This window comes from Erythrolamprus reginae, chromosome 5, assembly GCF_031021105.1.
Source record: "Erythrolamprus reginae isolate rEryReg1 chromosome 5, rEryReg1.hap1, whole genome shotgun sequence".
Taxonomy (NCBI): Eukaryota; Metazoa; Chordata; class Lepidosauria; order Squamata; family Dipsadidae; genus Erythrolamprus; species Erythrolamprus reginae.
Genome location: NC_091954.1, coordinates 22,568,960 through 22,582,400, shown reverse-complemented (window position 1 = coordinate 22,582,400; position 13,441 = coordinate 22,568,960). Strand labels below are relative to the sequence as shown.

The 13,441-nt window shown below is 44.0% G+C and overlaps 1 protein-coding gene across 1 annotated transcript in view; it reads left to right on the top strand.

Moving 5' to 3' along the window:
- The window catches only part of ADAMTS14 (ADAM metallopeptidase with thrombospondin type 1 motif 14), an 89,481-nt gene that overhangs the window by 48,090 nt on the left and 27,950 nt on the right, over window positions 1-13,441 (top strand). Inside the window, exons 7-11 of the mRNA XM_070753951.1 lie at window positions 4,077-4,182; window positions 7,110-7,253; window positions 8,484-8,616; window positions 9,766-9,879; window positions 11,606-11,754. Coding sequence (XP_070610052.1) covers window positions 4,077-4,182; window positions 7,110-7,253; window positions 8,484-8,616; window positions 9,766-9,879; window positions 11,606-11,754 — 646 coding nt within the window. The remainder of the gene's footprint in view (window positions 1-4,076; window positions 4,183-7,109; window positions 7,254-8,483; window positions 8,617-9,765; window positions 9,880-11,605; window positions 11,755-13,441) is intronic.

The following is a 13,441-nucleotide window of genomic DNA, read 5'->3' as shown; positions in this document are numbered from 1 at the left end:
CCGGCCGGGGCGATTCTTCCCCGGCCGGACAGGCACGCTTGTGCTGCCAAAAGCAGCGTGTGGGCGAGCCTGAGCCGAGCGCAGGCTCGCCCAGCTGGGAGGCGGTGTTCTCGCCCCCCCCCCCAGCTGAAACTGATGTCCGGCCGGGGCGATTCTTCCCCGGCCGGACAGGCACGCTTGTGCTGCCAAAGGCAGCGTGTGGGCGAGCCTGAGCAGAGCGCAGGCTCGCCCAGCTGGGAGGTGGTGTTCTCGCCCCCCCCTCCAGCTGAAACTGACGTCCGGCCGGGGCGATTCTTCCCCGGCCGGACAGGCACGCTTGTGCTGCCAAAGGCAGCGTGTGGGTGAGCCTGAGCGGAGCGCAGGCTTGCCCAGCTGGGAGGCGGTGTTCTTGCCCCCCCCCAGCTGAAACTGACGTCCGGCCGGGGCGATTCTTCCCCGGCCGGACAGGCACGCTTGTGCTGCCAAAGGCAGCGTGTGGGCGAGCCTGAGCGGAGTGCAGGCTTGCCCAGCTGGGAGGCGGTGTTCTTGCCCCCCCCCCCCAGCTGAAACTGACGTCCGGCCGGGGCGATTCTTCCCCGGCCGGACAGGCACGCTTGTGCTGCCAAAGGCAGCGTGTGGGCGAGCCTGAGCGGAGTGCAGGCTTGCCCAGCTGGGAGGCGGTGTTCTTGCCCCCCCCCCCCAGCTGAAACTGACGTCCGGCCGGGGCGATTTTTCCCCGGCCGGACAGGCACGCTTGTGCTGCCAAAGGCAGCGTGTGGGCGAGCCTGAGCGGAGTGCAGGCTTGCCCAGCTGGGAGGCGGTGTTCTTGCCCCCCCCCCCCAGCTGAAACTGACGTCCGGCCGGGGCGATTCTTCCCCGGCCGGACAGGCACGCTTGTGCTGCCAAAGGCAGCGTGTGGGCGAGCCTGAGCGGAGCGCAGGCTCGCCCAGCTGGGAGGCGGTGTTCTCGCCCCCCCCCAGCTGAAACTGACGTCCGGCCGGGGCGATTCTTCCCCGGCCGGACAGGCACGCTTGTGCTGCCAAAGGCAGCGTGTGGGCGAGCCTGAGCGGAGTGCAGGCTCGCCCAGCTGGGAGGCGGTGTTCTCGCCCCCCCCCCAGCTGAAACTGACGTCCGGCCGGGGCGATTCTTCCCCGGCCGGACAGGCACGCTTGTGCTGCCAAAGGCAGCGTGTGGGCGAGCCTGAGCCGAGCGCAGGCTCGCCCAGCTGGGAGGCGGTGTTCTCGCCCCCCCCCCAGCTGAAACTGACGTCCGGCCGGGGCAATTCTTCCCCGGACGGACAGGCACGCTTGTGCTGCCAAAGGCAGCGTATGGGCGAGCCTGAGCGGAGCGCAGGCTCGCCCAGCTGGGAGGCGGTGTTCTCGCCTCCCCCCAGCTGAAACTGACGTCCGGCTGGGGGTGTTCTCGCCCCCCCCCAGCTGAAACTGACGTCCGGCCGGGGCGATTCTTCCCCGGCCGGACAGGCACGCTTGTGCTGCCAAAGGCAGCGTGTGGGCGAGCCTGAGCGGAGCGCAGGCTCGCCCAGCTGGGAGGCGGTGTTCTCGCCCCCCCCCAGCTGAAACTGACGTCCAGCCGGGGCGATTCTTCCCCGGCCGGACAGGCACGCTTGTGCTGCCAAAGGCAGCGTGTGGGCGAGCCTGCGCTCCGCTCAGGCTCGCCCAGCTGGGAGGCGGTGTTCTCGCCCCTCCCAGCCATCGCAAATATTGGCGCCACTGTCCTATATCCGGCGTATAAGACGACCCCCGACTTTGGAAAAGATTTTCAGGGGTTAAAAAGTCATCTTATACGCCAGAAAATACGGTACATAAAAGTTTTAAAGCCAAAGTGGTGAACAGTTGCATTTATTCATTTTCCTTTCTGAACAACAAACTGGAACTGGCTTGCTATTGCCTTCTTCAGGACTTTTCAAAATTTTATTTTCCAGTCTGATCCACAGTTCTTCTATTCCAGGCGATGGGCAGAGTGATGGGTTTGGACAAGATGGCCATTTAACCTATAAATAAATGTTATGGGAGGTCCATTGCAATAAGCTCTCAGGGCGAATTTCAGAGAGCAAAGAGGTCAGAGTTATTTGCAAATATTTTCAAAAAATGCAGCAACTGTACAATATTTGGATTTTGCGAAGGGACATTCATGACTGATTTTCCAACTATATTTGTAAAAAAGATGGAGACCTCTGTTATGCAGAATGTAATGCTTAGGACAGTTGTTTATGTGGAAGGGAAAATATGTATTTCTTTACCATCTCCTTTCAATTATGGTAATTTTGTTAAACTCCTTCCACTGCTTAATATTGCTTAGTGTATTGGGTCTGTTGGTTGAGAATTCTGGAAGTGCAGACTTTTCACAGTACAGATTGTTCAAGTACATTGACTTTGTAGAGATTATCTCAATTGGCTTGAGGGAGGAACAGAACAGAGAATAAATGGCAGTCATATTTTAAATTATTGCCTCACTGGTGAAGGCTATTAACATTACATCATGGAAAAAACAAGGACTGTAATGTGTAACACATTTCCCGTCTTGTTCTTCGAAATGAAAGCAGGATGATTTAACAAGAAATTTAGTCTTCTTTGCCCTCTTGACAATTCACCAAACCCTTCACCAAAGAAGATATTTGGCAAAGTCCTTTGGCATGTGCCTCTTCCTTAATGACATTCATTGTGCCTTCTATCGATAGTTCTGCCAGCTTTTTTCACGCATGCTTTTTCCTCCTAGATTTTTCTGCCTCTACAAATATTCAAGATTCAAATTAGGGTTAGTGAGTATCTAAAATTACAATAGGAGATAGATAATAGGAAGGATGAGAAGAAAAATAGTAATGCAATCTTAGTAAATAGATTCAAGTCAAGTCAGAGAACATAGTGCTACAAATTATGTTGGCCTCTTAAACCCATTTGATTTGATTTGATTTCTTATCAAATGCACTGTAAACTCTATTCTAACAGTTCTCAAGCCAACATAATCAACATTTTTGGAAACACCAAACTGGGAAATGCTATTTTGTGATATAAAACATCTCAAGAAAAAAGGAAAAAGCAGGCATGGGGATGAGTAATATAGAAACATTGGTGTAGAATATGTATTTCTTTTTCTGCCTGTGTTAAAATGTGAAGAGACAGATACAAAAGTCATTTGTGTCACGCTGAGTATTGCCAGCCACAGAGACATTCAGTAATTAAAGAGTTAACATGTGTGCCTTGTCATTAACCACTCCCATATTACATGTCATATCCTCCTATATCACTTCCGTCCTCCTCCTGTTGTAGTTCTGCCTTTATACTCTTCTTCTCCAGACGCCATCATGTGAGCGGTTTACATTCTTTTGTCTCTCATGACATTGTTTGTTTTCTACTTTTGTAATAAAGAAATGCTTGTTTTAATTACCACTGATTGGATATCTAAAATCCATCACCTCCGCGGGAGTAGAAGTTCAAACGGACTTTTACTATCCGTGACATGGTAGCAGAGGATGGTTGCGATGCACGTACACTTTTCTCCCCTTGCCAATGGGCCTTGTTTTTTGTTTCCTACTATAAGCTTACACAGCTTGTAACTCATCAACCTGAATGTAGCACACAGCCATACATGTTGGTCCATAAAAGAGCCATTGAAGTTTCTGCTTTTTTGCTTTCTGCCTGGGGCCCAAGAATCTAAACTGGCAACAAGACCCTAGAAGGTCAAAATAACTTAGTAAGTGCTCTATATTTTGCTAGGGTATGATTTGGGGGCAGGAGGGGATTGATATTTTTTCCTGCTATTAGATAAAATTTTGAGGGAGAGGACTGATACAGTATAAGCATGTCCTTAGATTTAAGCCATTTATCATTTGATTAATGATGCAAAGCATGGTTGCTTTTATGAAATATGTGGAACAATCTTATAGCTTCCTTTTATCTGGCTATGTAGCTTTGAAACACATGTTTTTCCCAGAGGAGAGCTGGGTATGAAATATGATTAAAACAATTCCAACATGAGATTCCTTTTTTCTAATATTTTTTTTCATGTCCCCCTCTCTCTCCTTCTCCCTTTTTGACTCTCTATTTTGTTCTTTGTTTTATTCCTTCATCTTATTTCAGGTTATGCTCCTGTCACTGGTATGTGCCACCCTCTGCGTAGCTGCACTCTTAACCATGAAGATGGATTTTCTTCAGCCTTTGTAGTTGCTCATGAGACAGGACATGTGTAAGTTACTGGAGAGGGTTATTCTTTAGTTATCAGGTGTCCTTTGTTGTGGGTTGTTGCTTCTTTGAGGGAGCAGTGGTAGAACACAGGATGTCTCAAACTCCAGCTGCTGTTGAAATTTTCCAGAATAATGAGAACTTCTCTAATAGCAGGGCCTTGTTAAAAAAATCCGCAACTCTTGAGGTCAACTTCTGGCTGTCAACCATCACACTAAAAAAAATTTCTCATGCAAAGCTGTGGAAAAAGCTATTAAGTGTGCAGTCTCAGGTGTGCTTAGAAAACCTTGAGCTGACTTGACCTCTGCCCATGTAATTTCTCCCAAGGCTGTGAAATCAAGTAAAGGAAAATTGTACATTGCTGCTCTCATGGGTCCTGCATAGCTTATAATACATTGACTGTGATGGTTTGAAAACTCAGCTGTGGAAATTTGATTATGGAACTCATCCCGTGAGAACATTCTTAGAGGGTTAAAATGAATTTTTGGCTTTCGTTGGGTCAGAAATCTTTCAGTAGATGTCATCCACAGTTCAGTATATAGGTAGCCCTGGTGTTACAATCACAATTGAGGGCCAACATTTATGTTGCTAAGTGTCCCATTTTATTATTTTTCTTGCCATAGTTGTTAAGCAAATCTTTGCATTTGTTAAGTTAATAACATGGTTGTTAAGTGAAATTGGTTTCCCCATTGATTTGGCTTGTCAGAATGTTGCAAAAAATGATCACATGACCTCGGGACACTGCAACTGTCAAAAATATGAACCACTTGCCAAGCATCTGAATTTTGGTCACATGACCATGGGGATGCTGCGATGGTTTTTAAGTTTGAAAAATAGACATAAGTCATTTTTTTCAGTGCCATTGTAACTTTGAACAGTCACTAAATGAACTGTTGCAAGTCAAGGATTACTGTATTCGCTATCTGGAAGGCAACTGATTGGGGAAAAGAGTCTTCACATTGTAGCAACCTTTCCTTAATACAGTGATCCCTCGATTTTCGCGATCTCGATTATCGCGAAACGCTATACCACGGTTTTTAAAAAAATATTAATTAAAAAATACTGCACGGTTTTTTTGCTATACCACGGTTTTTCCCACCCGATGATGTCATACGTCATTACCAAGAGTCACTTCTCTGTCTCTTTCTCTTTCTTTCCTGTCATTCTCTGCTTCAATCATTTTCTCATTTCTCTTTTTTTCTCCCCTTTTTTCTATCATTTCTCTCTCTCTTCCTTCCACTCTTCTCTCTCTCTCTTTCTTCCTCTCTCTCACTGTCTTCCTTCCTTTCTCATCTTTCTTTCTCTCTCTCTTTCTCTATCTTGCTTCTTCCTCTCTCACTCTCTTCCTCCCTCTCTGATCTCTTTCTTTCCTTCTCTCTCTTTCTCTATCTCTCCCCCTCTTGCTCTCGAGCGGCAAACGGCGGCCGGGCGGGCGGGTGAACAAGCGAGCGGCAAACGGCGGCCGGGCGGGTGGGTGAACAAGCGAGCGGCAAACGGCGGCCGGGTGGGCGGGTGAACGGGCGAGCGGCGAGCGAGCAGCCGGGCGGGCGAGCGGCGAACGGCGGGTGGGTGGGTGCTGGGGGGCGGGGGCAGCCGGCATTCAAAGCAATCTGTCGGCTTCCGCACTCTCGTCGCTCCCTGCCTCCACCATCTGCGCATGCGCGGCCATGGAAAAAAGGTGCGCATGCGCAGATGGTGTTTTTACTTCCGCACCACTATACTGCGGAAAATCGATTATCGCGAGAGGTCTTGGAACGTAACCCTCGCGATAATCAAGGGATCACTGTATATAGATCAGGGATGTCAAACTCAAGGCCTGGGAGCTGGAACCAGCCTGCGGGGCCACCCTAGAAATAGCGAGGGTGCTTCTGCCAGTGAAAATGGAGCTTAGGCTTTGTTTTTCCTGGCAGAGGGTTGCAGGAGGCCATCACTGCCAGAAAGAGAGCTTGAAAGCCCATTTTCGCTGGCAGAGCACTCAGGCCGCCAAAGGTGCCCCTGACACCTGTGACGTTGAGCTGGTCATGCCCACCCAGGCCATGCCTGCCTCAGCCCCCCGAGATCAAACACATTTCTGCTCGGAACAGAATACAGTGGTACCTCTGCTTAAGAACTTAATTTGTTCCGTGATGAGGTTCTTAAGTAGAAGAGTTCTTAAGTAGAAGTAATTTTTCCCATAGGAATCAATGTAAAAGCAAATAAGGCATGCAAGCCCATTAGAAAAGAAATAAAAACTTGGAATTTGGGTTGGAGGAGGAGGAGGAAGAAGAGGAGGAGGTCAGTCGCTGCCGAAGGAAGAAGGTGGTGTGAGGGGAATTTTAAAAATCCAAAACTTTAAGGCTTAAAAAAAGGGGGGGACTCTGAGGCGGCGAGGAGGAGCACACACCTCCCATACATTGCGCCAGAGAGAGAAAATCAGGGGGAATGGCAGGAAACTGGCCGGACCTTCATGCCGTTCTCAAATTTCCTGGGAATTTTTTCTGGGCTTGGGTTCTTAAGTAGAAAATGGTTCTTAAGAAGAGGCAAAAAAATCTTGAACACCCGGTTCTTATCTAGAAAAGTTCTTAAGTAGAGGCGTTCTTAAGTAGACGTACCACTGTACCTTACTCCACCAAACTTTGGTCTTATAAAATTTAGAACTATGTCGCCTTTGATCTGATGTAAATGTAGTTCATGAAACCATCTGCCACAGTGTCCTAGCTGTCAATGACTCCTTCAGCTTCAACCACAACACACAATAGATACAAACTTAATGTAAACTGCTCCAAACTCGATTGCCGGAAGTACAACTTCAGCAACAGAGTGATCAATGCCTGAATGTAATGAATGTGCTGGGATACTCCCTGGTATTCAGAACACTGGCATCATTTCATGATTTAGTGCTTCATAGACCTTAGGAAATACTGTAAAGCCCCTCCCCATATTTTTTAACAGGTTAGGTATGGAACATGATGGCCAAGGTAACCAATGTGCTGATGAGACTGGCATGGGCAGTATTATGGCACCACTGGTGCAGGCTGCATTTCACCGTTATCACTGGTCCCGATGTAGCAAACAGGAGTTGAACCGTTATATACAGTAAGTTTGCCAATGAAGGAGAATATTTGTAATTCGGGGTTGGAACGAGGGGTTCTTGCTGCTCTGTGAATTTGCTTGTTTTCTTGCAAACTTTTCATTACCCAAACTAGGTAACATGTTACTGGGGAATCTATTTTGGGTAATGAAATATGTGCAAGAGAACAATGAGGCTCAGAGAACATCAATTGACCCCTAATAAAGTAAGTTTAACTTCTTTTTTGTTTTGCTTTGAAATCATTCTGTTTCATTTTGTATAGGATAAATTATTGCGTATGACATGACTGTATGTATGGGTTTTTTTAATATATATATATTGGGGTTTCTTGTTTTTTAGACTTTTTAAATGTATTATTGTTATTTTAGATTCTAACTATTAGATTTGTCATTATATATTGTTTTTATCATTGCTGTAAGCTGCCCCGAGTCTACAGAGAGGGGCGGCATACAAATCTAATAAATAATAAATAATACAACAACAACAATAATAATAATAATAATAATAATAATAATAATAATAATAATAATAATAATGGGTAGAAAGAATACAGTTGAAATAAAAAAGCATTTGTTAATTTACAGAACCATTAGGATGGCAGAATCTGATACAAAATACTAAACAGCTTGAATATTGGGGTTGGAGAAAAATACCACTTAATCCAAAGTTTGTTTTAGGTCAGCTGACTAATTAGGAAACAGTTCTTAAAGTTGTGATGTAGTTTGCAACTCATGTAATGTACACTGCTCAAAAAATAAAGGGGACACTTAAAGAACACAACTCCAAGTAAATCAAACTTCTGTGAAATCAAACTGTCTACTTAGGAAGCAACACTGGTTGACAATCAATTTCACATGCTGTTGTGCACATTCAACTTTGTACAGAACAAAGTACTCAATGAGAATATTTAATTCATTCAGATCTAGGATGTGTTATTTGAGTGTTCCCTTTATTTTTTTGAGCAGTATATATGTATTTAAGAATACTGGAGAAAATTTGCCCATACAAATATGGATAGAACATGCATACAATGCATATGCATGGAGTTTCTTGCAGATAAGAAGAAAATATATACATAATTCAGAAACCGGGCGAAATAAATTTCTCATCTGGAAAAAAAAAAGGAAACTTATAAGTGTGCCAGGATTTTTAGATCAGTTGAATCTTTAATCTGCAATCTTTAATCTCTAATGCACAATCTCTGGTGGTTATTTGTTTGTTTGTTTGTGCTGCAGTTCTTACGACTGCCTCTTAGATGACCCTTTTATGCAGGACTGGCCCAGACTCCCAGAATTGCCAGGAATTGATTACACTATGGATGAGCAATGCCGCTTTGACTTTGGTGTGGGATACAAAACATGCACAGCTGTGAGTATGGAAATGTTGTTGCTTGAGGGACCATTTCTTCTTCCTTCTGTTAATTCCTAGGGTTTCTTTTCTTAATGAATCACACGTTGGCTTTGATCCACTGGTGGCTTTGCCTTAAATTTGTCCACTTGCCTTGTCCTGCAGCTGCTGATGACCTATTCTTTTCAGTTCCACAGAATCCTTTCAGGCTCTGGAGTAGATTTTCATTTATTTATTTTATTTTATTTTATTTTATTTATTGGATTTGTATGCCGCCCCTCTCCGTAGACTCGGGGCAGCTAACAACAGTAATAAAAACAGCATATAACAATCCAATATTAAAACAGTTAAAAACCAAAACATACAGACAGACATACCATGCATAAAATTGTAAAGGCCTAGGGGGAAAGAGTATCTCAGTTCCCCCATGCCTGGCGGCAGAGGTGGGTTTTAAGAAGCTTACGAAAGGCAAGGAGGGTGGGGGCAATTCTAATCTCTGGGGGGAGTTGGTTCCAGAGGGCCGGGGCCGCCACAGAGAAGGCTCTTCCCCTGGATCCCGCCAAGCGACATTGTTTAGTTGACGGGACCCGGAGAAGACCCACTCTGTGGGACCTAACTGGTTGCTGGGATTTGTGCAGCAGAAGGCGGTCCCTGAGATAATCTGGTCCGGTGCCATGAAGGGCTTTATAGGTCATAACCAACACTTTGAATTGTGACCGGATACTGATCAGCAACCAGTGCAGACTGCGGAGTGTTGGTGTAACATGGGCATATTTGGGAAAGCCCATGATTGCTCTCGCAGCTGCATTCTGCACGACCTGAAGTTTCCGAACACTTTTCAAAGGTAGCCCCATGTAGAGAGCATGATAGTGTGACGTTTATGTACAGAATATGTACAGAATATAGAATAATCTCTGACAACTGACAGGCACGAGCGAAATGGGAGCATTTTACCTCTGATATCAAATCTATTGGATCAAGAGTTGTGCAAATAAATCCTTAATTTATAAGATTATTTTTTTAGTGGATTGCACACTATTTTTTTAAAAAACCCTTTAATAATGTAAAGTTTAAGCTGCACTAAATGATAAAATATTGTTCAAAGCAAAGTGCACATTGGCTTAAATGGAGCAAGAGCAATAAGCTTTATGTGGTCTTTCTCCTTTTCAGTTCAGAACTTTTGAACCTTGCAAACAGCTGTGGTGCAGCCATCCAGACAATCCTTATTTCTGTAAAACAAAAAAAGGACCACCTTTGGATGGAACGGAGTGTGCTCCAGGCCAGGTATGTCTGCTGTTGAGTGGGATGTCAGTCTCATTTCAGCAGGAGGCCGAACAGTTTTACATCCCTATATGGACAGGCAGACAGACAGACATTCTGTATGTCTTATGGGCCATAATAGACAATGTTATACATTTTTTTATCCTTTACCTCATATGCATATTTCTTTTCTTTTCAAATTGACAGTATAAGTAGTCCTCATTTAGCAACAGTTGGGACTGACAACCCAATTACTAAGTGTCACATCAAAAGGAAGAAGGAAGAAAGGGGAAGGAAATAAATTGATCAAATAATTAAATAGCAATATTGGTTCTTATTTTTGATGAATTGGTTAATAATTGTTTTCAGTTTTAACCAATTATGTTGATTAGCTGTTAAATTTGTTTGCCTATTGCGATTCATATACCCATATCTCAAGGTCCATCTTTAAAATGGATTTTAGAATGCTTGAGCAACCTTCAGTCCTGGTTAGATGCAAAAAAAATTGGGGGTGGGAGGAAGAAAGCTGCATCTAAAGTCATGGAATTCCCAGAATTTACTTCTAAAGTCAAAGGAGTAACTTCCTTACTTTTCTTTATAGCCTTTCCCAAGCTTGGTATTTCTCACAGATGTGCATTTAATTCATGCCATTCCTATTCTGGCATTTTGTGCAGTTTGAGTGGCTGAAAATAACTGGGCCTTCATTTAATTTTTGAGTTCCTGAGTCAGCTGGATGGGGTATGCATAGCAATATCAACAGCACTTAAACGTATATACTGCTCCACAGTTTTTCACAGCCCTGTCTAAGCCCCTTTTACAGAATCAGCATATTTCCCCCACAATCTGCGTCCTCCTTTTACACACCTCAGAAGGATGGAATGCTGAGTCAACCTTGAGCTGATTAGGATCAAACTGCTGGCTGTGGGCAGAGTTAGACTTGCAGTACTGCATTCTAACTACTGCAGAATCATTGCTGATAAATAACTAATGATTGAAGTCTCACGTTCAACCACTTTGCACATTTTCCTAGCACTTTGCACATTGTTAGTTTGCACTGATAGGTTTTCCTTGATATTCCCTGCAACATTAAAATGCTACAGGTGACACCGCCTGGTCTTACTAACTAGGAGGTGTCACCTGAAGCATTTTAGTGTTGCATATGATTATTGCTTTTTTTAATGTATGGCTGTTGGCTGTTTGTACTTTGTGTTCACTACGTTCATGAAAGATAGATATGAAAGTTAAATGCAGGGGTCTCCAATTTTGTTAAGATTTGTGGACTTCCACTCCCAGAATCCCCCAGCTAGCCATGGCTGGCTAGAGAATTCTGGGAGTAGAAGTCCACAAGACTTAAATTTGTCAAGTTTGAAGTCTCCTAGTTTAATGCCTTCCCACTAAATCCTTTTGGTTTTCCCACTGGCAAATACAGATGTGTGTGTGTGGAGGGGGGGGGAAAGGAAAGTACGGATAGGTGTCAGCATGTTGTTGGATTGTGCTAAGATTCAGAGTTGGTGCTCTAGACGTGATAAGGTTTTTTTCATGACTATCCTGTGCCACCCAGGCCCCCCTGAGACCTTTCTTTATTGCTCCACAGTCATCCTTGTCTGCCTGACCAATGAAAGTGGGAGGAACAGATCCCGAACCCTATTGTAAAGCTGGGTGCTTCTGTGGCGGTAGAACTGCTCACTAACACTGGACAGATATGAAGAGGCAGGTGTTCAGGTAACCCTTATTTCTTCTCCTGTTCCAGTGGTGTTTCAAGGGTCACTGCATCTGGAAGACTTCAGAACAACCTTACAGCCAGGATGGCAGCTGGAGTTCCTGGTCCAAATTTGGCTCCTGTTCCAGGACTTGTGGGGGTGGGGTGCGTTCCCGCAGCAGGAACTGCAACAGACCACCGTAAGTCTGGTTTTCCGTGGGATAAAGGTGTTGAGAGCACCTACCCTGTTTAGCAGAGTAACTCTATATAGTTCTCTGAACCTCTGTGGGTGTGGATGTGCCTTTGAGTCAATGTGGACCCCTGACAACTTGCTGGATATGTGTCTGCAATTTTCTGGGCAAGATTTTGGAAGTAGGTTGCCATTGCCTGCTTCCTTGGGTCTCAGAGAAAGTGACTGGCCTAAGGTCACCCATATGACTTTGTGCCTAATAATATGGGACTAGAACTTATGGTCTCCTAGTTTCTGACCTGGTGCCCTAACTACTACTGTTTTTCCCAAAATAAGACCTTGCCTTATATTTTATTTGAACCCTGAAAATAAGTGCTTGACCTTATTGCCATGCACGCAAAATCCTGATTGCTCTTATTTTCAGGGGACGTTTTATTTTGGGGGAATCAGGGTACACCAAATAGCTTTCTTCCCAATACCATCTTCTTCTTATGCCATATCTGTCATTGGACGATCATGTTGGCGTTCCTATTTTTATCAACAGCCGCGTGAAAAAATGCTGCTGAGTTTTGTCCAAACCAGTCCCTTAGATTTTGAAGACATGATGTTCTTCTTCTCCCTGGATATTGTTTGCCTTCGATCTTTCCCTGGAGAATTATGTGAAGTATGCTGTATTTTTCCAGGTGTTGCATTACATGTCTGAAATATTCTAACTTTTGCTTTTTAATGGTTTTGACGATTTCCCTTGGCTTTCCCAGTGGGTTTAACACATTAACAGAGTTGGAAGGGACCTTGTAGGTCATTTAGTCCAAACCCCCCCCGCATTCATGCAGGAGACCCTACACCATTTCCGACAAATGGCAGTCCTGTCTTTTCTTGAAAATCTCAAGTGATGAAACTTCTACAGCTTCTGAAGGCAACTTCTGTTCCACTAGTTGATTGTTCTCACTGTCAGAAAGTTCCTCCTTCTTTCCAGGTTGAATCTTTCCTTGATCAGGTTCCATCCCTTATTCTTTGTCTGGCTTTCATGTGTTTTGAAATGCCATCTCATTTCTGATTATAGCCAACAATAAAGAGAATATTTTGTGCTAAAAATCATAGAGCAATTAATAAAGGCCAAAATATGAGAATATTCTCTCTTCCCCTTATGGCCTTTTGGTATATGACTGTTTGCAATGTCAATTCTAACAAAATCAGATCTGTAAATATTGTGCATTTTTATGGATTCATATAAATAAACTATGATGTACAGCTAATATAAAGCTGGAGCTGGAGAGTGGCTGCTTAGCTAAGCCAATCGTAATTATCAGCAAACATCTTCTCAAAGTTAATTCCTTCATTAACTTTGGTTCTGCTCCTATCTTCAGAGCACTGTTCAAAGAACAACATATTTTCATTAGTTAGTTCCACAGCAGGATGCACTGTTCTTTCTTCAGGGAATGTAAATGTTCATAATATGCTATATTCTGATTATGATAAATCAGTTCTATTTGCCTTTAGTCAAAGGATGATCGGATGAAGCTACTGTAAAACTGAATCTCATTATAACCTGAGATACTACCTGTATCTTCTTGGAGCTTATTGTTAATAGTAAATATGCTTTACTTGCAAATATTTTTTTTACTTTTTTTAATACTGCATTTACGTGCATTGTATGCCTGCTTTGAGATTTTTTAAAAATAATAATGTAGAATATA